Here is a 25,320-nt window from a genome sequence, read left to right on the forward strand (position 1 = left end):
AGTTGCACTGAAACACTGGAAGCCAGTGTAGAATTCAAGGCTTAGAATTATTGCAACTGAAGGGTGAGGGCATTTATAACCGACTCCCACTGGTCATTGTTGATAGTGGCTTCTGGGAGGGCATGAATTCTCTCCCTTCTGCAAATGGGCAGAGTGGTCTACAGGTACCAGATAAGCAACAACCTACCCAGCATACTAGATCTTAAAGAGGAGGTGGTTCTCCTACGGATAATAGACCAGTCTTCATGCAAAGAGAGAGAGGCTGGAGAGTTTTGAACAGGGTTATTACATGGCTTAATTTATGTTTTCTAAACATCATACTGGCTGCTATTTGGAGAATGGATTGGAGGTGAACAAGAGTGAGATCAGGAAGTCCAGTCGGCAAGTGCACTGATCCAAGTGAGAGAAAACCATATCTTTGACTAGGGTGTTGACAGTGGACATGGACTGAAGCAGACAATCTTGACATAGAATTTAGGGGAACAATAGACCCTTGGTAGGACTTGCTAATAGACTGTATGTGGGGAGCTATTGTTAAAAATTTAGAAAATAGAAGAAGATACAGGAAAGAAACTAAAATTACAAATAACTCCACCATTTAAAGATATTCACTGTTACCATCTGCGTATATATATAATTGCAACATATTATACAGTGTTTTTGTGGCTTTCTTTTTCTTAATAGTATAATTCAAAGAAATCATTATTCTAATAGCTTTATGGTATTTTATCATATAACATACAGATACTTTTGTTAGACGATCGGTATATGATGAATATTGTTTTCATTTTTTCTTATTTTATGTTGTTTTAAGCAACATTGAACTTAAGTCTTTTACATCTCCGTTTATTTCCCTAGGATGTATTTTATGAGATAAGTTTAATTGTTTAGACTGTGAACATTTGTAAGATCTTTGATATATCTTAACAAATTGTCCTATAGAAATTGGTATAAAAATTTTTACTCCTACCATCAATGTGAAAGAAAATGCATTTTATTATAGTCTTGCCAGTTTTGGGTACAATAGTTTTTTATATTTGAAAATTTAAGACTGAAATAGATAAGAATTTTGAAGAATTTTGTATTTTTCTTATTTTCTTTTTCTTTCTGCATATACACAAACATACACACAGATTTTTAAAATCTAACATGCTTTCCAGATATTTCATTGATATATTTCTCTTTTGAATGATTTAAAAGTTCTCTCTACATAGTAATGTAATGTAATGATATTAACTTCTAATTCTTATCTCCTCTTCCAAGCCTCACTCTCCAATTTTACTTCCCTGTGTTAAGTTGAATTATGTAACCCAACAAAAATGTGTTCTTAATCTTAATTCACATTCCCGTGGGTGTGAACTATTGTAAATAGAACCTCTTGAAGATTTTGGTAAAGGTGTGGCCCAAATGAAAGATGGTGGGTTTTAATCTCTATTACTGGAGGCATTGTAAAGGGAACCCGAAAGTCAGAGTAGCTGAAAAGAGAGAACATTGCCATGTGACAAGAGGTAAAACTATAATTCAAGGAGTGCCAAAGATTGCCAGCAGCTAGCACAAGAACCCTAGTCTTCAGGGAGAAAGCAAGCCTTGCTGACACCTTGATTTTGACTTTCCCCTAGCTTCAAAACCGTGAGCCAATACATTCCCATTGCTGAAAGCAACCCATCGTGTGGCAAACAACCCTGAAGCAAGTTTTGAAATCCCTGAGCATCCCATCGCCTGCTGTCTTACTTTGCCAAGGTTACTGTGACACACACTGGTTGGCTTAAGCAACAGGAATTTATTGTCTCACGGTTTTGGGGGCCAGAAGCCAAGGTCCCGACAGGCCATATTTCCCCCTGGAGTCTGAGCATTCTGGTGCTGGCTTGCCATGGTCCTGGGGGTTCCTTGGTTTGCATCTCTACCTCTGTCACAAAGCAATCTGCCTCTCCGTGCTTTCCTGACTGACTGCATCCAAATTTCCTCTGCCTCATAAGGAATCTAGTCATGTTGATTAAGGCCCACCCCGTCTTCATCTAAATGAGGTCTTAAAAGACACACACACGTGCACATATGCACACGTACACACCCACAACCATGAATTAAACAAGGTTGCTGTAGTGTGCGCTCATGAAGTCCCTCTAGGGAGCAACAAACTATTTCCTTATTTCCTTTTACTGTCTTCTCTTTCTAGATTGCCTCCTCCTCCAAGAGCTTCAAGGCATAGGACCCAAACCAGAATTTAGTAGGCAAAGGTGGCTGAAGCCCCAGCAGCACAGTTCTTTTCTGGAATTTTGCATAGTCACCTGTATTCATTTATTTGATGCTTTCCCAAAGAGTGGGGGAACACAGTAAGGAAATATCTAATTAGAGAAGGGAATTAGAGGCAATGTGATGCAAAACCCTTTTGTAGCGCTTGTACAGATAACCTCTCTCTTCCCTCTGCCTGTTGAGGCAGGGATCATATCATATGTGTCTTTGTATCTCCTCCATTGCCTAGAAAGTGGCATTCCTTATAAGCTTAGAGTTCTTTAAAAGACACATTTTTAGTGTGTTTAATATTTAGTATATCCAGGGTAGTTTTGTGTTTTTCTGATTTCTGTAACAAATAAATAGGAGAAGGATAGTTATGACTACTTCTCGAAGACACATGCGGTGGATACCATTTGAAATGATAAGATTATAATAATTTTAGCACATCCAACATAAAGTGTCGGGCAGTAGCTCAGAAAGGCGTGAATCCCTGCCTTTCTTTCCCTAAATCTGATCAAGGAAGCATGCCCTACGGCACGTCTGGAGACAACTCTCTGGAGACAACTCTCTGGAGCTGCATCACTCCCATCTCTGCCCCCATCATCACATGGTGTTCTCCTCTGTGGGTGTGTGTCCAACTTCCCCTCTTCTTAAAAGGACAATGGTCGTATTAGATCAGGGTCCTCTCTAATCCAATATGACCTCATCTTGACTAATTACATCTGCTAAGACACTACTTCCAAATAAGGTCATATTCACAGGTTTCAGAAGGACATGAATTCTGGGGAACACTATTCAACCCAGTGCAACTATTTTCTCAGCTTCCACAAGCAGGACGACTGGTTTTCAGTCAAAGAGCTGAATGAAATGTTGGCTCTATTGTAAGTGGTTTATCTACTTGACAAGCATATTCTTGAAACATGGAAAAATTCCTTTTCCTAATCATGAAAAATTGTATTAAGTGATCACTCCCAGTCAGGCAAAACTCCACTCTCTTTCCATGTATGAATTCATATAATCCCCACAATAAGAAACCTCCTCAGTTACTTGCTATTATTATCCCCAAAGTACAGATGAGGACACTGAGGCACTGAGGATGAATGTTCCTTGACCAAGATCACCCTGCTCATAGGTCAAGGAACTAGACTCAAATCCAGACAGTCGGGGCCAGTCTACATTCTTAACACCAGTACAGTTCTGCCTGGGGCTGTATTGTCAGAACATCTTGTACAGATAAGATCCACTGATAAGTATTCAGGGTGAGGTTTATTGCAAAGCCAGGAGGCAGACAGGAAAGCCCTGACAGGGACTTGGGTTTGTGGACAACCAAGCCAAAGGCAAAGAGCGGAGCGGAAACAGGACTTGGAGGAGTGCATGTTTGGAGACTGCCATGAGAATGGACACTTTTTTTTTTTTTCTTTTTTTTTTTTATTGACTTTGTAATAATATTACATTAAAAATATATATGTGAGGTCCCATTCAACCCCACCCCCCCACCCCCCCTCTCCCCCCCCCAACAACACTCGTTCCCATCATCATGACACATCCATTGGATTTGGTAAGTACATCTTTGGGCACCTCTGCACCTTATAGACAATGGTCCACATCATGGCCCATACTCTTCTCTATTCCATCCAGTGGGCCCTGTGAGGATCCACGATGTCCGGTGATCACCCCCGAGGCGCCATCCAGGGCAGCTCCACGTCCCAAATACGCCCCCACCTCTCATCTCTTCCTGCCCTTCCCCATACCCATCGTCCACCATGTCCACTTTTCCCAATCCAATGCCACCTCTTCTATGTGGACATTGGATTGGTTGTGTCCATTGCACCTCTATGTCAAGAGGAGGCTCAGATTCCATATGGATGCTGGCTGCCATCCTCCCATTTTCAGTTGTAATCACTCTAGGCTCCATGGGAGAATGGACACTTTTTTCCCCCTTTTCTTTCTTATTATCTTATAAAAAAATATATAAAAAGTACGTAGATCACACAAAATGTTACATTAAAAAATGTAAGAGGTTCCCATATACCCCCACTTCCCACCCTCACCCCCACTCCTCCCACATCAAGAATCTCTTTCATCAGTGTGGCACATTCATTGCATTTGATAAATACATTTTGGTGCATTGCTGCACCGCATGGATTATAGTTTACATATCTATTCCATTCAGTGGGTTATGGCAGGATATATAATGTCCTGCACCTGTCCCTGCAATATCGTTCAGGACAACTCCAAGTCTCAAAAATGCCCCTATATCACACCTCTTATTCCCCCTCCCTGCCCTCATCAACTCCCGTGGCCACTGTCTCCACGTCAATGATACACTTTTTAAAGGGCCTGATAATCCCAAGTGATCACTCTTATCCTGCACTTACTCTACCCCCATTCTGTCCAGGGAATTGCCTCTCAGATGCCAAGATGCCATTTTTATCCAGTATCACTACCTCAGCAAGCATTTCCCACCTCGGGGAACTTAAAGGATCCCTCTACCAATTATTGCAGAGACCAAGCCACTCGGGCAGTAGGAGGCCATATCGTCCAGTTGCAGCATGACTGCCTCTGTCCTCTTGATTTATTTCCTGAATTCTTGGGTTCCTCTACTCCAAGGACAGCACTCAACCTCATACCCTTTATTAAAATAATAATGTTGCTCAAGCAAAATCAATTTTTCTAGTCCTAAGTGCACCTAGTCCCTCTTATCAAACTATCACACTGCCTAAACTTAAGTTTGTAAATTGACATGCAAAACTTCAGTATCAAACTTGGTCTTCCAACTAAATCTCATTTATGCTTCCCTGTATCATGATATTCCTATTTTCCAATATGCCATCTCATTTAATAAAAGGACACAAAAAAAATTCCCTTTCAACTGTTTTAGTAATTTCTACAGGTAAAACAAAACAAAACAACCTTACTTTATCAATCAGCTCCAGAATATCAATCTTAAGAGAAAATTTTCTCCCAGTAGCTCAGGTAATGACCTGGATTCATTTATATATTCAACACATATTTGTTGAATACTGTCACTATTCTAAGGGCAAGCGTGTAATTTAATTATAAGAATTGTTTAATCCATAAGAGACAATATTTATTTTATTCAAAGTAACTTGAGTCAATGCCTTTGAATGGTAATATATGCAAATGTTACAGGGTCATTGAGTAATAATTTAATTAAATACATTTAATAAATATTCAAATCTATACTCAACCCCAAAACAGCCTTTTTATTTAATTTCAGTTTTTGTAACACATAAAACAGATTCTTTTGTTCTATAATGGTTAATTTATGTGGTCATTCATACAAACTAAAATACAGAACAAAACAAAAATAAATAAAAAGAACTTCCAAATGTCATGTATTTGGAATGCTAATAAACTTCACAAATTAAATGTGTTTTTTAAAAATAAATTTATGGTATTTATAATAAATAGTATGCAGTAAGTTCATGAACTTGAAATCTTCTCTCAACCCCCATCCTTTGCACGCCTGTGTTGTTATAGATTTGATTTGAAATATAGCTGGTTTTTTTAAAGAACTCCACGGTCGAGTTATTGGTGAAGCTGAAATATTTCCAGTGTAATGGTCAGATTCTCTGTGTCTTTCATGTATTCTAAACTCCTGCTAAACTTTCCTTTCTTAGTCACTATTAAAATACCTGGTAAGAAACATCATTTCATTCCTGGTGGCTCTGAATTGTAAAAACATTTTTCTACTTTCTCAGCAATGTTGTTTATTTTTCAACACTTTTCCCAATCTGTACACCATGTTTTCTGGCACACGGTGCTCTTTCAAAAGGACAATTTGACCTGATAAATTTCCAAAATAGTTGTTACACTGGATAAGTCTAGGCATGGCATTAAAGTCTTTCTTCTCTCTGTGACTCCTGTCTTTTGTAGCCCAGATCAATCCATAACCACATAACCACTTTCCCTGAGAACCGCCCCCCCCCTCCCACCCTGGCTTCCTCCCCTTCCCTCTCCCAGTCATGGGTTTAGCCCCTGGACTTTCCTGACCCTGGAGTTTGGATTGAGGATGGCGATCTTGAGGCTGAGATGGATTGTGAATATTCTCTCTCCTAGGAATTTGATTTAGGGCACAAAGAGCTCTGAAAAGAGTATGTTTTTTCATCAGATTGTAAGGAATATACAGGTCAGATTTTGCACAGAGAAGCAGGAAAATCCCGTGTATGCAAAGAAGAATGAAGAGGAGCAGAGCGAGCTGAAACAAGACACTGGGTAGCTCTAGAGGGAAAAAGGAGGAGGGTTGGAGAAAGTAACCACTGCGCTGTCTGCTGGCTGGCTTTTCCTGATTCTAGTCCCTTGAGGTCCCACTCTTCGGTTCTGAGAGATACTGTTAAATGCTTCCAATAAATCTCCCACTTTGCTTAAGCTAATTAAGGGATATCCAATCTTTACAGACAGCCAAGGGAGGTTAAGACCTCCTTCATAAATTTTTATATTAAAGCTATGTAAATACCCTTAATTCAAGAGAAATACAAGTCTCTACTAATTTCCATTTGCAAGCATTTTTCTAAAAATAATTTTTGCTTCTTTTTCCTCTTTCAAGAAATAATATGCCCATTATAGTCTTAGGTAAAACATGGAAATAAAAGTTACTATTACAATTTTTGTCTTATACTCCTTTTATGTTTAGGCAGAAGTGTATATATAGCTATATGTTTATATGTGACAAAAGCACAGTCTGTAATTTTAATTTTTAAAGTTGCATAATGAAAATTTTCTCATACATTAAAAATTTCCCTAAAATTAACTTTACCGTCTAGATATTCCACAATTGAATTTTCAATTTTCCTTTTACTGGTCATTTGGACAGCTGTATAATTTTGCCATGAAAATATTTCTTCTGACAACCACCACACCATGGAGCCTAGAGTGATTACAACTGAAAATGGGAGGATTGCATCCAGCATCCATGTGGAATCTGAGCCTCCTCTTGACATAGAGGTGCAATGGACACAACCAATCCAATGTCCACATAGAAGAGGTGGCATTGGATTGGGAAAAGTGGACATGGTGGACGATGGGTATGGGGAAAGGCAGGAAGAGATGAGAGGTGGAGGCGTCTTTGGGACATGGAGCTGCCCTGGATGGTGCTTCAGAGGTAATCACCGGACAGTGTAAATCCTCACAGGGCCCACTGGATGGAATGGAGGAGAGTATGGGCCATGATGTGGACCATTGTCTATGAGGTGCAGAGGTGCCCAAAGATGTACTTACCAAATCCAATGGATGTGTCATGATGATGGGAACGAGTGTTGTTGGGGGGGGGAGGGGGGGGGTGGGGGGGTGGGGTTGAATGGGACCTCACATATATATTTTTAATGTAATATTATTACAAAGTCAATAAAAAAAAAAAAAGAAAAGAAAAAAAAAGAAAATATTTCTTCTTGTGCATAAATCTTTCTTCATACCTCTTTTTTATTTTTTATTTAATTTGTTCTTCTCCTCTCCCTCCCCTGCTGTGTTGTTTTTGCTGTCTGTGTCCATTTGCTGTGTGATCTTCTGTATTTATTTCTCTTTTTGTCTTCTTGTCTTTCTCCTCTAGGATTCACCAGGATTCAATCCTGGGGACCTCTGATGTGGAGAGAAGTTCCCTGTCAATTGCGCCACCTCAGTTCCTGGTCTCCCCTTTGTCTGTCTTTTGTTGTGTCATCACATTGCTGTGTGACTCACTTGCCCAGGCACTCGGCTTGCCGGGTGGGCACTGGCTCACCATGCAGGCACTCATGCAGGCATTCAGCTTGCCATGTGGGAACTCACGTGGGAACTGGCTCACTTCATGGGCACTGGCTTGCCACTTGGGCACTGGCTAACCATGTGGGCACTCAGCTCACCACGCGGGTCTCCTGTGAGTACTTGGCTTACCACGTGAACACCCACATGGGTACTTGGCTTACCATGCAGGCACTCAGTTTGCCACACAGGCACACTTTCTCTTCTTTTCAACAGGAGGCCCTAGGGATCGAACCCAGGTCCTCCCATATGGTAGGCAGAGGCCTGATCACTTGAGCCACATCCACTTCCCTCTCCACACCTCTTACTATTTCTTTTCAGTTTTATTCTCTTTACTCTGAAATGATTTTTAAAAATTAATAGACTATTTTTAGAGTAGTCTTTAGGTTTTACAGAAAAATTGAGCAGCAAGTACAGAGAGTTCCCAAATACCCCCTTTCCCTCCCACAGTTTCCCCTATTGTTAGCATCTTGCATTAGTGTGGTATACTTGCTACAATTGATGAACCAATGTCAATACATTATTAATTAAAGTCCATGGTTTACATTAACATTCTCTCTTTGTGTTGTGCAGTTCAATGGGTTTTGACAAATGCATAATGTCATGTGCCTACCATTTAAGTATCCTACAGAATGGTCCCACTGCCCTGAGAATCTCCTCTGCTCTGCCTGTTCATCCTTCCTCCCTCCCCGCGAACTCCTGGTAAACCACTGGTCAGTTTTACTATCTCTATAGCTTTGCCTTTTTCCGGATGTTATATAGTTGGAATCATACAGTGTGGAGCCTGTCAGACTGGTGTCCTTCACTGAGAAATGTGGATTTAAGGTTCCCCCATATCTTTTCATGCCTTGAATGCTCATTTTTTTTTAATGCTAGATAATACTCCGTTGTATGGATGTACCCATTTATTTATCCATTCACCTATCAAAAGTCATCTTGGTGACCTTGGTGACCAAACTTGGCTTCCAAGTTTTGGCAATTATGAATAAACCTGCTGTAAATATCCAGGCTCACGTTTTGTATGGACATAAGTTTTCAACTCATTTGGGTAAATACCAAGGAGAATGATTGCTGGATTGTACGGTAAGACTGTACTTAATTTCATAAGAAATTTCCAAACTATCTTCCAAACTAGCTGTTCCATTTTGCATTCCCACCTGTTGCTCCACATTCTGGCCAGCACTGGGTGTTGTGTTTTGGATTTAGCCATGATAGGTATGTAGTAGCATTTTATTGCTGTTTTAGTTTGCAATTTCCTAATCACATTCAAAGTTGAACATCTTTTCATATGCTTATTTGCCATCTGTATATCTTCTTTGATGAGGTGTCTATTTAGATATTTTGCCCATTTTATAAATGGATTGTTTTCTTATTGTTGCATTTTAAGAGTGCTTTGTATACTTTAGCTACAAGTCCTTTGTTGGATATGTGTTTTGCAAATATTTTCTTCCAGTCTGTGCCTTCTCTTTTTGTTCTCTTAAACAATGTCTTCACAGAACAGAAGGTTTTTATTTTATTGACGTCCAGCCTGTCAGCTTTTTCTTTCATGGATCAGCTTTTTGGTGTTTTATCTAAAAAGTCATCACCAAAACCAAGGTCACCTAGCTTTTCTCTTATGTTATCTTCTAAAAGTTTTATAGTTCTGTATTTTATGTTTAGGTCCATGATCCATTTTGATTTAAATTTTGTGAAAGTTGTAACGTCTGTATCTAGATTTATTTATTTATTTTTGCAGGTGGATGTCCAGCTGTTCTAGCACCATTTATTGAGTGTATCCAGTCTCTATTGAATTGCCCTTGTCAAAGATCAGTTAACTATGTGTGTAGTTCTATTCTGGGCTCCCTATTCTATTCCATTGTCTATTTGTCTATTCTTTTACCCTTACCACACTGCCTTGATTACTGTAACTTCATAATGTCTTTAAGTCACATAGTGTCAGATCTCTGGCTTTGTTCTGCTTCATTATTGTGTTAGCTATTCTGGGGCTTTTGGCTTCCATATAAACCTTATAATCAGTTTGCCAAAATATGAATCATTTTTGGTTACATATTTCAGTTTCTTGCCTCATTACATTGGCAAGACTTCCCATATAGTTGTGATGGGCGACTCTTGTCTTACTTCTGAGTTTAATGAGAATGCTTCAAATATGATTTTGTCCATTGGTTTATGATAACTCTCTTTTTCATATCAAGTAAGTATCTTTCTATTCTTTGCCTAATAAACTTTAAAATCATAAACCAATGCCCAAATAGCAAATGATATTTGTGTTAGTTGAGAATATTTTATTTAATTTTTCCTTTGGCCTCTTGATATGAAGCACATGAGTAAATTCCCTAATATCTTTGACTTTCTTGGTTCAATGATACTTGGTCACATTCTATAGGCTTTTAGCCTGAGGACTTAAACTATTTTATAAAGTTATTATGAATAAGGTAATAATAGAGAGTTGAATTTGATTTTATTTATTATCTTTTAGTAAAATAGAAATTTGTGGTATATCATTTAGCTTTCTTTTGTTTTCATTTGCATTCTGATGACTTTACATTCGCTATCCAGATACTCTTTTTTTCCCCTGAGTGTTTATAGAATGAATGACGGAATTTGGCATTTTTAGACTTTTGTTTGGTCTTTTGCATGTTGGTTCTGTTGTTTTTTACTGTCTGAATTAAGTCTGATACTCATCAACTCCTTTATGCACCATTTCCCATTTTGTTGTACTGTCCCAATGGGTTCATTTCAAAATGATTTGTGTCTGTGTTTAATAACTAAAGCATGAGTGTGGGTGGAAAAACTCTATGGCCATAAATCTGAGATTAAGTTATTCTTTGACCCTCTGGTTCTTCTGTCATCTGACTAGACTGCAATAAATAGCCTAAATGTTACTTAAGCCATTACATTTTTCTTTCTAGAATTTTAGTCTGTGACACTGAAGTAAATACTTTGAATAAATGAGAGACATGCTAACAATGGCTGATTTGGGATTACAGTGTAAATGTGAATGTCCAGTTACTGCCAAATACTCTTTTGAATTTGACTTTTGCCATTGTTTTTTAGTTAATGTTCTGTTGTGTCATCAAATAGTACAATAGCACTTTGCCAGTTATGTATTAGTGGTTCCATATGAATTTGGTGAAGTAAGTTTAAGTGGAATATTTATGAAAGTTTTACGGAATAGGATTTACTGTAGCAACAATTTTTAATCTAGAATTTATTATTGTAGTCTGCGTTTTGGATGTATAGCTAGAGAACATTGAGGCATTTGTTTTTTCTTTCATTGATTCATTGTTATTTCTTGATCATGTGCAGAGCGAGAACACAAGACTCAATCCCTGTCTTAGAGTATCTTATGCTCTAGTTTGGGATATAACCAGGCATGTAAGTAATAACTTTAATTATGATGGAATCAGTGTAATGGAGTGTTAGTGGGGGCAATGATGTGGATTTTTTGTTTTCGGCACAGAAGAATTTGCAAAAGCTTCAAAGAGGACATGAACTCTGATTTGGATTTTGAAGAACTAATAAAAGGTAGAGGTGGGTATTTTGGGAGATGAGAAAGGGTTGTTAAGACTTTCTGTGGAAGAAGATATATCAGGAAAGCATGGTACAAATAGAATGATATAGATAGAACATTGGGGAAGTAGACAGCAGACAGGGGTCATGGTAAGAGATGAGACTGGAAGTCTTATTTAGGACTGGATAGTGAAAGAACATGTAAAGAAGTTTTGACTTTATTTCATAGATAGATAAAATATTAGAGGTTATAAAATATGATCTGGCCAGTATTTCAGAAAGGTAACCCTCATGGCAGGTCATAAAATGGATTAAGAGTAGCTACAGCTATTGATGCTTAAAATAATGCTGTTTTTCTATAGTCCAGACAGAAGCACCGGATCAAGGCTGGAGCATTGAGACAGTGAAATAGATAGATAGTTCAGAGGTGAAATGCCTAGGTCTGGATGAGTTAAAAAATGTGGGAGGACAGGAGCAGATGTAGCTCAGTGGTTGAGCACCTGCTTTCCACATATGAGGTCCTGGGTTCAATCCCCAGTACCTCCTGAAAAAGGCGGGGGGGGCGGGGAGATCAGAAAGAGGTCCTCAGAGATTATTAAGAAGTTGTCAGAGATTATTCCTAGATTTCAGATTTGGTAGATGCAGTGGATTATGGAGCCATATTTGATATATCTTGTAAACAGGAGGAGGGGATCCCTATGTGTGCATGGAGAGGATATATTGGATTTGAGAAAAAGTTGGCTCATTTAGTAGAGGTATCCACTGGATCACTGGAACTTCAAGTTTGGAGTTTAAGAGTTTAAACTGACGTAGATGTATGAGTCATTAGCTGGTAGGTGAGAGTCAAAGTTCTAAGGTCATGCAACATTCCCCAAGGAAAGCATGGAGGGGAGTAGAAAGAGAAAATTTGGAAATGATATAACACTATCAAATAGCAGTAAATAAGCGGCGGACTTGGCCCAGTGGTTAGGGCATCCGTCTACCACATGGGAGGTCGGCAGTTCAAACCCCAGGCCTCCTTGCCCCATGTGCAGCTGGCCCATGCTCAGTGCTGACGCACGCAAGGAGTGCCGTGCCATGCAGGGGTGTCCCCCGCGTAGGGGAGCCCCACGCACAAGGAGTGCGTCCCGTAAGGAGAGCCGCCCAGCGCGAAAGAAAGTACAGCCTGCCCAGGAATGGCACTGTCCACACAGAGAGCTGACATCAACAAGATGACGCAACAAAAAGAAACACAGATTCCCCTGCTGCCAACAACAACAGAAGCAGCCTAAGAAGACACAGCAAATAGACACAGAGAATAGACAACTGGGGGGGGGGGTGGAGAGAAAGAAAGAAAGAAATCTTAAAAAAAAAAAAATCAAAAAGCAGTAAATAAAGGCCTCTAAATCTATTACAAAGGAATAGTCAACATTTTGGTATATGTACTGTCGTCAGTCATACTATATATATACATACCATATACAGTGCATTCACATATACAGTTAATATACATAATGAAATCATTCTTCTTGTTTACCTACTTTTAAAATGAAATATTACTCTATAATATCTTCAAAATTTTATTACATGATTGTGCTATAAATTATTTAAAACTGGTACCCTATTGTTGAAATTTTATATAGTTTCTAATTTTTTATATTGCAAATTATTCTGAGATACATGTCTAATTGTGTCATTTTTTTAATCTATGGTTACTTCCTTAAGATATTCCTAAGATCAAAGTGGGAAATGTTTAAGACTTTGGATAACTCTGTACATCAGATATTACCTGTCCAGTTTACACTACCAACAGAAAAATACCTGTTGCCCCACATATTATTATTATTTATTTGGCTTACATTATTGTCGTTAAAGAAGTTGAACTTTTTCACATTTTCTGATGAATAGAATTTTTTTTTTGGTCTTGGTTTCATTTAGTCAAAACACTCACCTATGTTTCTGTTATTTTATTCTTTTCTTTTCTGTAGCAGCCTGTAAGAGTTCTATTTTAAAAACATTAATACTTTGATAAACTTGATGCAGGTATTTTTTCGCTTTATGCTTTGCTTCTAATTTTGATTTTTTGAGAAGGAGCAGAAACATTAAGAAGTACATGACATTATCATTCTGTATCTTATTGCCCTGGCTAGGCTTTCAAAATAATTTTAAATAATAATGAAAATACCTGAGGATCACTGATTTTTTTATTGCCTGATTGGGAAATCTACTGTTTTTTCACAGTTGAACATGATAACCATTGTTGCTCTGAGACAAAGAATCTATCATATCAATGAGGTATCTGTTTATTCCCAAATTTTTTATTCATTAAAAAACAAGCAGAAATTAATTTTATGGAAAACCTTCTTAGTATTTTGGGTTATTACTTTCTCTTAATTGGGACAGTGCATGTGTTGATTAGAACAGAAGTTTTACTAATTTTAATCTTTAATTTTCCATTAAACTTTATAAAGGGGGAAGATTCTTTAAATGTTATATGAATTCAGTTGAACAGGATTTATTTGGAATTTTGCATCTATGTTTCTAAGTGAAATTTTTCAGCAACTTTCTACACTAAATTTTTACTCAACTTTTGCAACTTAAATTGTTGACATACCAATGTGGATATATAAGTCTTTCATTACAGTTTGACTTTCCTTGCATTATTTTCTTATCAAATATCTCTCCTCCTACTCATCTCTGCTTTCATCTTACCCTCTTCTCTTTCTCTTTCAACTGTTGTTTTCTGAAAGGCTATGACTTTCTAAATACTAATGATGCAAGCACCATTTCATCGTGGTTATTTTCTTTTCATTTCAGTATTTTAAATTATGCATTCTTCTAAATCTTCAAGTTGATTTTTAATTTCTCAGATTTGCAGAATACTTTTACAAGCCTACTATAGACTTTTTGTGTTTTTTCATCCTGGACCTGTACTGTCCAATACTGTAGGCACCTAGCCACATGTGGCTATTTAAATTTAAATTAACTAAAATAGAATAGAGTTTGGCAAGAGCCTTAGTTCAAGTGCTCTGAAGCCACATGTGGCTACTGTATTGAACAGTTTGGATTACATGCCCATCATTGCAGAAAATTCTACTGGACAGCGTTGATCCAGACCATCTGTTTCCAAACAGACATGGTGTGTGGTTAAGTATCAGTCCATTTTAATAAGAAGAATAGGTAGCAAATTTGCAGTCATGTATTCCTACATTCATTTTACTCACTTGCTAATTGTTTGTTGCTAACACTAGGACTAGACACATGTCTTCATTCATGCATAAGGATAAAAGGGGAAAAAAACCTTTATCTGACTTGTTTGAAAATTTTCTTGTAAATAAAACAAAGGTAGACTTCAAAGTATAAAACACAATATTCACTATGAAAAATAACTAGATCCTAGAAAGCATTTGTTATTTGGACTTAGCATAAGTAAACAAAAACTGACCCAGTGAAATGGAGAAATGAAGGGATAAACAATGGACTGAAATTAAAACAGAGCTGGCCAAGGACCTGAAAGGAATAAAGTAAGAACTGTATAAGATTAAAAAAAATATTGTGAGGAACTTAAAATGCAAAGCAGATTTGGCTCAACTGATAGAACATCTGCCTACCATATAGGAGGTCCAGGATTCAAACCCAGCACCTCCTGACCGGTGTGGTGAGCTGGCCCATGAGCAGTGCTGATGCACACAAGGAGTGCCGTGCCACACAGGGGTGTCCCCTGCAAAGAGGAGCCCCACACACAAGGAGTGTGCCCTGCAAAGAGAGCCACCCCATGAAAAAAAAGCACAGCCTGCCCAAGAGTGGTGCCGCACACACAAAGAGCTGACACAGCAAGATGACAAAACAAAAAGAGACACAGATTCCCAGTGCCACTGACAAGAATACAAGCAGACACAGAAGAACACACAGCGAATGGACACAGACAGCAGACAATGAGGGATGGGGGAAGGGGAGAGAAATAAATCTTTTTTAAAAAATGCAACGTCGGAACTCATTCTTAATTAAAAGCAGAAGAGCACAATACCACATAAAACCACAACACAGTATGGAAGAGAAGCTTGAAACATTCCCATCAAATTCAGAAGAAAGTGGGGTAAGATAAAAATGAAGAAGAAAAAACTAGACTGTATGAAGTCCAGCAAATGATGAAGTAACAGAAGAATAATTGCTTTTCCTAAAGAAAAGCACTTTGAAATAAAAACAATAATATTCAAAAACATAAAATAAAACTTACCTTGAACTGTAGAATACCAGACTGCTTGTATTTAAACTATTGACTAAATAACAGATGAAGTGTGGTGAAATTTTGACATTTGGAGAATGGGGAAAGTAGTAGAAGTAGCTTTTCGTGCATTGTTTGTGCTTAATATGCCCTAATAAGGAAGGAAATATCTGTGGAAAATAAGTTGAAACACTAACAATTTACTCATTTTCTGCTCCTTAGAGGCTAGTAGCTGTGACAGAGTCACAATGGGTATCATTTCACAGTACCAAATTCTTTAAACTCTGACTTACTTGCTTCTTGAACTAGCATCCTCAGTCCAAGCTATTCAGATTGGGCCACTGCAGTTGAGGTTGTACTGCAGTTGGTAGGATGCCTACAGGTAGTTTAGTTAACAGAGCCCAAGGACAACTGTTGTCTCCTCACCAGATTTATTGTGACCTCTCTGTTTCATTCAAGACCATTTTTCAAAACGATTCCCTTGTGGCCTGACTTTGGCAGAGTTGGGGGAGTCTTGTGTAATGCTGATGGATCTCGGGTGTTAGAACAGAGTTACACAACCCTGCATTTTTATCATTCTAATGACTGTTACTGGACAAGGGGAGCTTACTTCCCTGCCAGATATTTATACAAGCTAATCAGAGGCTTGATACAATACAGATGGTGATAACCTTTTGTCATTCGAAGTCTACATTAGTTTTTCTTTGGCAGCAAGAGCTTTGCCTCATTCACTATTCTGGACCAAAAAATTCTATTTCTTAAATGCCTCACAAAGGGTAACAAATGATGTAAACTAGTTCAATAACACCAAAAAGAGAATCAAGTGCTGTGCCTCGACCACATTCCTTAAACATTACCACATATCTGTTTACTTCATAAATCTATGGGGTGCAAAATGTTTTTTATTGAATTATGTTTTCATTCAAGCACAATGAAACACAAAGATTTTTGTGGGAGGCACAGTAAGCTATTTTCAGTAAATCATCCACCCCTCTCTCTTTACAGTCCATTCCAAATCCAGATCTTGTGTAATTTTTTGCTTGGACCACTTACTAGGCCTGCTATTCTTCTTGCTATTTTAAGCTTAATATATTGTTTTGCCAACAGATATTATGGTTCCGGTAAATACTTGTAAGTTCTCTGAAAGAAGAAAGGAAAATAGAATCAGGGCTTAAAGTGTTTTGCGTACAAAGAGCCGTGTAGAGGGGAGCGGATGTAGCTCAAGTAATTGAGTGCCTGCTTCCCATGTATGAGGTCCCAGGTTCGATCTCTGATACCTCCTAAAAACAACAACAAAAAAGGAGCAGCGTAGAGAGAAGGTGCCACTAAATCCTAAGCTGGATGCTATGGGATGTTCTTGGTATGAGCTAAGGCTTTGATCACAACACAGCATTTGTTTCAGAAGGACGATAAAGGCACAGAAAGAAAACTACCTTCTATGCAAAACAACACAACATGTATTAATAGCATGCGCACACACACAAGCACAGATACACTGCACACTCCTGCTGCGCACTCGGCTGGCTCACTTGAGTAACTGTCTCCAGAGTGTCCTAGAGTTTGTCCATTCATTCGTTAATTTCATGCATTGAATCACGATTTATGAGCACACATACTGTATCGGACCCTGTCAAGAAACAAAAATTTACTTTTTATTGGCTTCTTTCCTCCTTGCCTTTAAAATGCTCACCTTTTTAGTGTCTTGCTTTCAGCTACGTGACTTATAGAAGAAAGAGTAATCAAAATGGTCAAAAGCACAGGGGAGTATTTATGGAGGTTACATTACTATTTCAGAGCAAAAAGACTCAGAAAGGTTTATCACATGGTAAAGAGCAAGGATGATGCTGACACAACTTGTCACATTTTGAAGTGCTAGTAACTAGGAGTTATTCCTAGAATACTGAAAAGTTCCATTTTAAAGACAAATAAAATAATGTCTCACTAGATGCCATATCTAACAGACTATTGGACTTTTTCCCAGAGTTGGTACTGAATGAATATAGGTGTGTATACATAAATATATATATATATAATGTATGACCTATTTTAATTCTTCCAGTTTTTTAAGATTTATTTATTTCTCTTCCCTTCTCCCCCATTGTCTGCTCTCTCTATCCATTCGCTGTGTGTTCTGCATCTGCTTGCATTATCCAGCAGAACTGAGAAACTGCGTCTCTTTTTTGTTGCGTCATCTTGCTGCATCAGCTCTCCATGTGAGTGGTGCCACTCTTGGGTGGGCTGTGCTTTTTTTCATGTGGGGCAGCTCTCCTTGTGGGATGCACTCCTTGTGCATGGGGCACCCCTATGTGGGGGCGCCCCTGCATGGCATAGCACTCCTCGCATGCTGGCACCTGGGCTAGCTCGCCATATGGGTCAGGAGGCCCTGGGGATCGAACCCTGGACCCTCCATATGGTAGACAGACGCTCTATCAGTTGAGCCACATCCGCTTCCCCATTCCAATTATTTTTAATAAGAAGCCTCTTCTCGGAGTGTATACTAATTGAAAATGCACATTCATTCATTCATTCATATGTATGTATATATATCCATATGTGTGTATATATATCATATTTGATATATTTCAATCCATTCCAATTATTATTTTCATTGATATCAAACTGTCACTTATTTTGCCAGAAGGAGCCTCTCCAGGGTGGTTTCTGATTCCCTTTGGCATGCCCTAAGTAATCTTAAACAGCTTCTGTATGGTCTGTAATGATAGGATGTTTCAGGCTCATGTACATTTCCTGCCCTAGACCTGACATTGACCATTTCTTCAAAGATTCTTTTCATTGGGAAATCATATTTGGAGATGACAGCAGGGTCTTAGGAGTGCTCATTTCTACTGGCGCTGGTCCTCAATTCTATGTTTTTTTTTCAGTAGTGTATCTTTGGGATAGATTCCTACAAGGTGGAGTGTTGGATAGATAGTAAAATTCTAATGAAGAATTTGACAAGCTGACTCTCAGCCTCAACTGGAAAGCAAAATTTGCACGGTTAGTCACAAACATTTTAAAAGAGGAAAAAAACTATGGTAGACTTGTCTAATCAAATAAATATATTAAAAAATATTATAAAGCTCTATTACCCAGAACAGTGTGACCAAATGTTGGCCAAAAATAGGCAGGCAGATCATTGAAACAGAATGGACAGACCGACTGCAACTGGGGAAAGAACGGATCAATCAATAAATGATTTGGAGAACATGGCTTATCCAGTTGAATAAAAATAAAGGCAGTCTCTACCTCACATCAGACATTTAAAAACCTACATGGATTTTAAAACATTAATTAGAACATTAGAGAAAAATACATGAGTATATTTTAATAGGCTTAGGGTGGGGAACCTTTCTAAAGCAAGATACCAGAAAAGGCGGGAGATAAGGATAACTCTAAGGATTATGGCCTGAGCAACTGGAAGAATTGCTGCAATCTTAGCTGCTTTTTATTGACAAATATTTGTTGAGTCTCCACTGTTTGCTAAGCGCTGTTCTAGACTTGGGATTACAGCAGTGAAAAAATAGTCAAACATACGTGCCATTTTGGAGGTTACGTTTGGAAAGAAGACTGGGCTTTCTGTGAAAACTCTTCTTGCCCTTGAAGCACATATTCTTTGAATATCTTTGTGGTGTATTTTGTAGAAGGGATCTAGGTAAAGTGACCTCCATCTCTCCCATCCTGGCCTTCATTTCCAACCTGTGCCTCTGCCTTCAAATAAGGTAGGGAAGGTAGGATTTGAAAGGAGTTTCTATGATTACTTTCTATAATGTCACAGGTTCTATCCAGAAGAGAAATTGTATATGTAAAAGAAAAGATTTCACCATCTGCCAATTTAATGCGTTTTTTTATTAAAAAGTAATTTTTAAAATTTCCAAACACTAAATTGAAGTTCTATTTTGAGGGCCCCGATCCACCTGAAGGTGGAAGACTCCATTGAGATAGTTCCAGGCGAACTCGAAATCAGAAATTTTTGTGATACTTTCCTTTTTAAAACTCGGCCCCATTCAGGATCCTCCCTGTGGCTGAGTCTAAGCTTGGGGCTTCTGCTAAGCTTCAATAAGGGAGGGTGTGCACCTCTCGGCTCTGGTATGTCTCCCACTGAGGTCCTCATCATTAACGTTGCTTGGCGCAGGCCTGCTCGTCACATCCTGTTGTGCTGCATACAGCTGTCTCCTGGCGTTCCCAGGACTTCCCCACGTCAGTGACACCAGGCAGAGAACATCTCCATCCAGCTTTCAGCTCACGATCTGTGGTGTTGTTTACTGCCACATTCGTAATATTGCCAGAAGCTTTCAGGCCACTGACTCGCTCTCTTAATACCTTTTTAGGAACACAGAAGATTCGGGGTTCTACAGAGTTTCTCTCCCTTAATACCCCACATAACTATACCCTTTTGTCCCATGCAGCTTTAGCTTTAGCTGACAAGCACTACAAAATGTAGGTAGAGAATTATTGGTTTGTAGTCAATATCCATTAATTATATACTAAGGAGAATGCATTCTGCAGATGTGAGAGACTCTTAGAGAGAATTTGGATCTTATAACTGGTTCCGCCCTCTTGAGTGAATTGAGACAAATATACTTTTTTTTTGCCATATTTCTTTTTAACTTTAACAAAACTTGGGATGCAATTGTCACTCTTCCTGCCTGCCTTCTGAAAAACATGTATTGTCTCTTGAATTATTGCCTGATAGGCATTTAATTCCTTCTAAGACTTTGCCAGAAAATATACCCCTGGCACTCCCTTATCTTTCCTATGGATTTCTAGTGCAAAGGAGCAAGAGAAAACTGAATTATAATGCCAGATTCACCACCAGAATTCTTGCCTTTACAATTTAACTTTACAAAGCATCAGTGGTAATAAACAGAATCTTTTTTTAAAAGTTTCATTTTTTTCTTCTATCTATGGAGAAGGAATAGTGTGTAACATTGTAAAACAATTTAGTGGTCCTAAAATAATAAAGATCAAGTGTCAAATTTAGTGAATCAGTATTTTCCCATGAAGATAGGACAGCACCCAACAAGCTGATTTTGTGCTAATACTGGGTGGTCCAAAAAAGATGAAATATTGAATCAGTTCTACACTTTTGGATGAGCAATGGGAAAATAAATATGCAAGCTGGTAAGCCATCATTAACTCTGAAAAAGATATAATTTGTTAAATTTTCTTCTAGCGAGGCTTTTGTGTATGACTGTGTGATTGTGTGTATGTGTGTATGCTGTATGTATGTGTTTGTGTATGTGTGTGTATATATATATACCTGTAAATAAATATTATTTACAAATATGTATATGCATACATTTACTTGGAAGTAAATACATAGCACTCAGATTTGGTTCATGTTTTGAGAACCTAAGAATCAATAAAGAATAGTTTACCAATAAGTGATATTAATCCTAAAATATTTGTTGCCCTTCATTAGCAAGCTCCAAAGCAATAATAATGGTAGTAATAATGCATTTTAAATGCTTTTGAGGTTAATTGTGGTTCTCTTGAGCAACTTGAGGACTAAACGTGAGAACACCTTCGTGTACTCTAACCTGTGCCTATTTCTGTCTTACTCTCACTGATCAGTGTTTCCATTCCCCACTCCTGTGACACACTAATGGTCTTCACATATACTAGCTGATATAGGAGGGGAAGTATATAAGAGGCCAAAACAATAGAAACTCATACTAACTTTCCCTATTTCATTACAGCAAATTCTTCGTTATTCTAGAGAAAACTCCACAAAAGTTATATTTCTCATTACGGATGGCTATTCCAATGGAGGAGATCCTAGACCAGTCGCAGCATCACTGAGAGATTTTGGAGTGGAGATCTTCACTTTTGGCATATGGCAAGGAAACATAAGAGAACTGAATGACATGGCTTCCACCCCAAAGGAGGAGCACTGCTACCTGCTCCACAGTTTTGAAGAATTTGAGGCTTTAGCTCGCCGGGCATTGCATGAAGGTAATGGAAAGCTAATTGCATAACACATGTGCCTTTAAATATGGTTTCTTTCCCCCTTACTGCCTAAAATACATGGAGCATAAAAACCCAACCCTCACAAGGTCTTCAATGAGCATGATGCCTATGTGTCCTTTGTATCTAATGAGATGTGCTCAACTGCATAAATAAAAATGACATTCTCACCTTGCAACAGGGTATTTGTTTGTTTTTAACAGCTGTGATTTAGATATACAGAAATATCCATACTCTCCAGCCTAAAATGATTAGACTCAATGGAATGAATTTAGGTGTGCTTTGAGGCCACACACACAGTGGAAAGCCTTGACTTAGATCTCATTTACAGTTATCTGGATAAATGAAATAAAGAGTCAGAGACATGCATAGTGAATCTCACCAGAATGTTTCCAGAAGTACACTTGAAGATATAGGGACAATAAACACATATTTCTCAACCTGATAATTTGAAGATAAATATGTTTTTGTACCATTTTAGGAGTAAAGATAACAAAACGGAAGAAGAGCAGAAACTGTTAGAGTTCTTTGTGGAACGTTTATAAGGGTGTTTGGTTGTGTCATTTAAGTTAGAGAAATTACCTGTTACGATACAGTCATGCATATTCATGACCCAGGAGAAGAAAGCACAGATTGGGAGATGTATCATCAGAGGAAAGTCAGGGGGTAAGTTAGCTTCGTTCCTTGCAGGCGTCCATGTACAAAATCCAGTTTGATGGGTATATGTGGCAGCACGAGTTTCTCAGCAATTAGTGATGTTCATATTAAGCAATTCAGCCCTACGATCATTCCAAGAGAAGAATTTAGAGCAGGATCTTATACAGTAGCTGTGGATATAGTGAAAAATATTTAGCTTTCTGAGGGATGATGCTGGCAACGTTCACTGAGGTTAAGATCTTAGTGAAGTGGGCAGGGATTTAGGGGAGGGCTTAGAAGCAGCAAGAAAATGAGTTTCAAGAGTAAAATCCGGACCTGTACTTTAATGAAGTATAGTTTTTAAAGAACCAGACCTTAAGACTGTAATGCCTGGATTTGAATCCCAGTTTTGACACCTACCGAATGGCATTGGACAAATTATTTAACTTTTGATATGTTAGGTTTCTTATTAATAGCATGGGAAATAAGGAATAGTATGACTTCCTGGGGTGGTTGGAAGGATTAAATGGGTTAATATGTATATATATAATGATTAGAGCAGTAACTGAGGGGTTATTATAAGAACCTTTGGCAGTTTAACATCACTAAGCTTCTGTTTCCTCTGCTTTTAAAATGAAAAGTGTATGTAACCAGGATTAAATAAAATAATATTTAATCTGCACCACATGTAGTAGCTAGCACATGGTGGAAGTTCAGTAACCGTGGCTTCCTCCGTGTCTCACAGGGAAGTGATATGTTTTGTGGGAAGGGAGGGTGGTTGTGGTTAGGGATTATGGGTGTTACTGGATGAGATTAAGAAGTTATGGATGTTATTAGGGTGTGTAGAGGACTACTTTCCAGTCCTACTGTCCCTCTGTCTTATAGGATTGGGGTCTCCTGCTCTGAAGAAAATTGACCCAGAAACTGGATGGGATAGAGCCTTCAAAGAAAGGGTTCTGGTTACTATAACTCAACAGGGCTTTGGAAGGCACCACCTCTATTACAGTAAATTAATATCTGGAATACGTAATACTTTGGTTGAATTTCCAGCTTTACGGATAGAGACACTGTCTTTACTGGAAAAACATGCTGATGTCAGAGAAAACAAGCCTCATTTCCCCTAACTCTATGTTCTCTCAAGTAAATTTCAATTTGGGTAGATCCATTAGTTTATTCTCAAGTGTCCATGTTCCTGGCTACTCTCAATAGACATAGGTTATGGAATAATAGCCTGCCCTGTATGGAACTCATCCACTTATCCCTCTCCCAGACCTGAAAGCTAGCGCCCCAGTCCTAGGTTTTAGTGCCCCCTAACTTACTCTATTACTCAATAAAACCTGTGGGCCAATGCCTCAGAGCTAAGTCTTGGGTGCCCATGTGGAAGACCTTTTACCCCTACCAGAATCTGTTGGATGGTGCTGCAATAGGATGCCTGGTTTTCTGGCCTCTTTCCATAAGGGCTGGAGTCTTCCTTTTCCTTCATGCCTATCTATTGTTCAGAGTCTTAATGCATAGGGACAGATGTTTGCTAGTCGCGACCATCACTATTTTCCTTCCCAAGTATTCAATTACAGCCCATGGGCCTGGCTGAGACCCACTTGAGCCCATCACTGTCTGGGTCTAGCTCCATGGACCTAGCACAGGAATTTAGGCTAAGATATTTGAACTCCTACAACACAGTACATCAATTTATTGCTTGCCAGATTCTGAGCCATCCATTCTGGGTCAGTTATATTGGACCTTACCCTGCTCTGTCAAGTCACTTTCTGAACAGCTCTGCCTGAGTCGTTGAATTCTCAGCATGCTTCACTTCTGAGCTTGGCTCTAGTAATCCGAATGGTCTCTATTTACATAACACATGATAATTTATTGAAAATGAAGAGATGACGCGGATCCTGATTCTGTTGTTTGATTTTTCTGGTACTGCTATTTAAGTTTAATCAAACAGCTACAGAAGTCGTGGTGTTTATTCTTAAGTCAGTAGCTCACACAATCAGCACTATGCAGCATTCAGCATTGTGGGTTTATTTCTAATTTGAACAAGGAGTTTGGCAGTCAGACCGCTGCTTACTGACTTCATACTGAGGCAGTAGAATAATGCTGGTGTGGAAGCCAGTGAGTGACCTATAGAACCGACTGTGTTACTTCCTGCTGCATCTGGAGATTCCTCACTAAAGTACTTAATTGTGGCCTGACCCTGCATGGCCTTGCGAACTTATGATGAGGTCTCAGACTGAAGTGATTTGGCTAGCTGCAACCAATTCCCAGGCTGTGGTATTACAAGTAGCGCACATTCGTATTTGTTTGGGGGTGGGGAGCAGTTGGGAATTAAACGGATATTAAAAGGTATTTTCTCCAACTTACACTTAAAGTTTAGTGACTAGAAATGTGCATTCAACTGCTAATTCATTTTTTTTATTGTCCTCTCTCATATGTCTTTGGTAGATCTGCCTTCTGGAAGTTTTATTCAAGAGGATATGTCCCATTGCTCATATCTTTGTGAAGCTGGCAAAGACTGCTGTGACCGAATGGCAAGCTGCAAATGTGGGACACACACAGGTCAATTTGAGTGCATCTGTGAAAAGGGGTACTATGGAAAAGGGCTACAGTATGAATGCACAGGTGAGTCTCTGCCGCCGTATCAGTTTTCTGTTGCTGTGTAACAAATGACCCCACAACTCAATGACTTAATAAATATTTCTTATTGTTTGCGAGTCTATGGGTCAGCTGGGCATCTTTTTTGGACATGGCTGTGCTGACTCATGCAGGTATGATCAGTTGAGTTGGGTAGACCATCCTGCTGATCTCAGCTAGGTTCTCATACATGTCTGGAAGCCAGACATGTAAGAGATGGTTTTATCTGGACACAGGGCTGTCCTCTGTGGGGCCTCTCATCTACATCAAACTAGCCTGGGCTTGTTTACATTATTGTGGCAGGAATCCAAGGGAAGAAAAAGAAAGCTTGCAAGGCGTCTTGAAGCCTAGGTTCAGAACTTGGATAGGAAAATTTGGGG

General features: G+C 38.7%; 1 protein-coding gene across 1 annotated transcript in view; it reads left to right on the forward strand.

Moving 5' to 3' along the window:
* SVEP1 (sushi, von Willebrand factor type A, EGF and pentraxin domain containing 1) overlaps positions 1 to 25,320 on the forward strand; it is a 220,901-nt gene that overhangs the window by 15,186 nt on the left and 180,395 nt on the right. The window contains exons 2-3 of the mRNA XM_058302548.1: positions 21,403 to 21,658; positions 24,752 to 24,928. Of these exons, the coding sequence (XP_058158531.1) occupies positions 21,403 to 21,658; positions 24,752 to 24,928 (433 nt within the window). The remainder of the gene's footprint in view (positions 1 to 21,402; positions 21,659 to 24,751; positions 24,929 to 25,320) is intronic.

This window comes from Dasypus novemcinctus, chromosome 8, assembly GCF_030445035.2.
Source record: "Dasypus novemcinctus isolate mDasNov1 chromosome 8, mDasNov1.1.hap2, whole genome shotgun sequence".
NCBI classification, from domain to species: domain Eukaryota; kingdom Metazoa; phylum Chordata; class Mammalia; order Cingulata; family Dasypodidae; genus Dasypus; species Dasypus novemcinctus.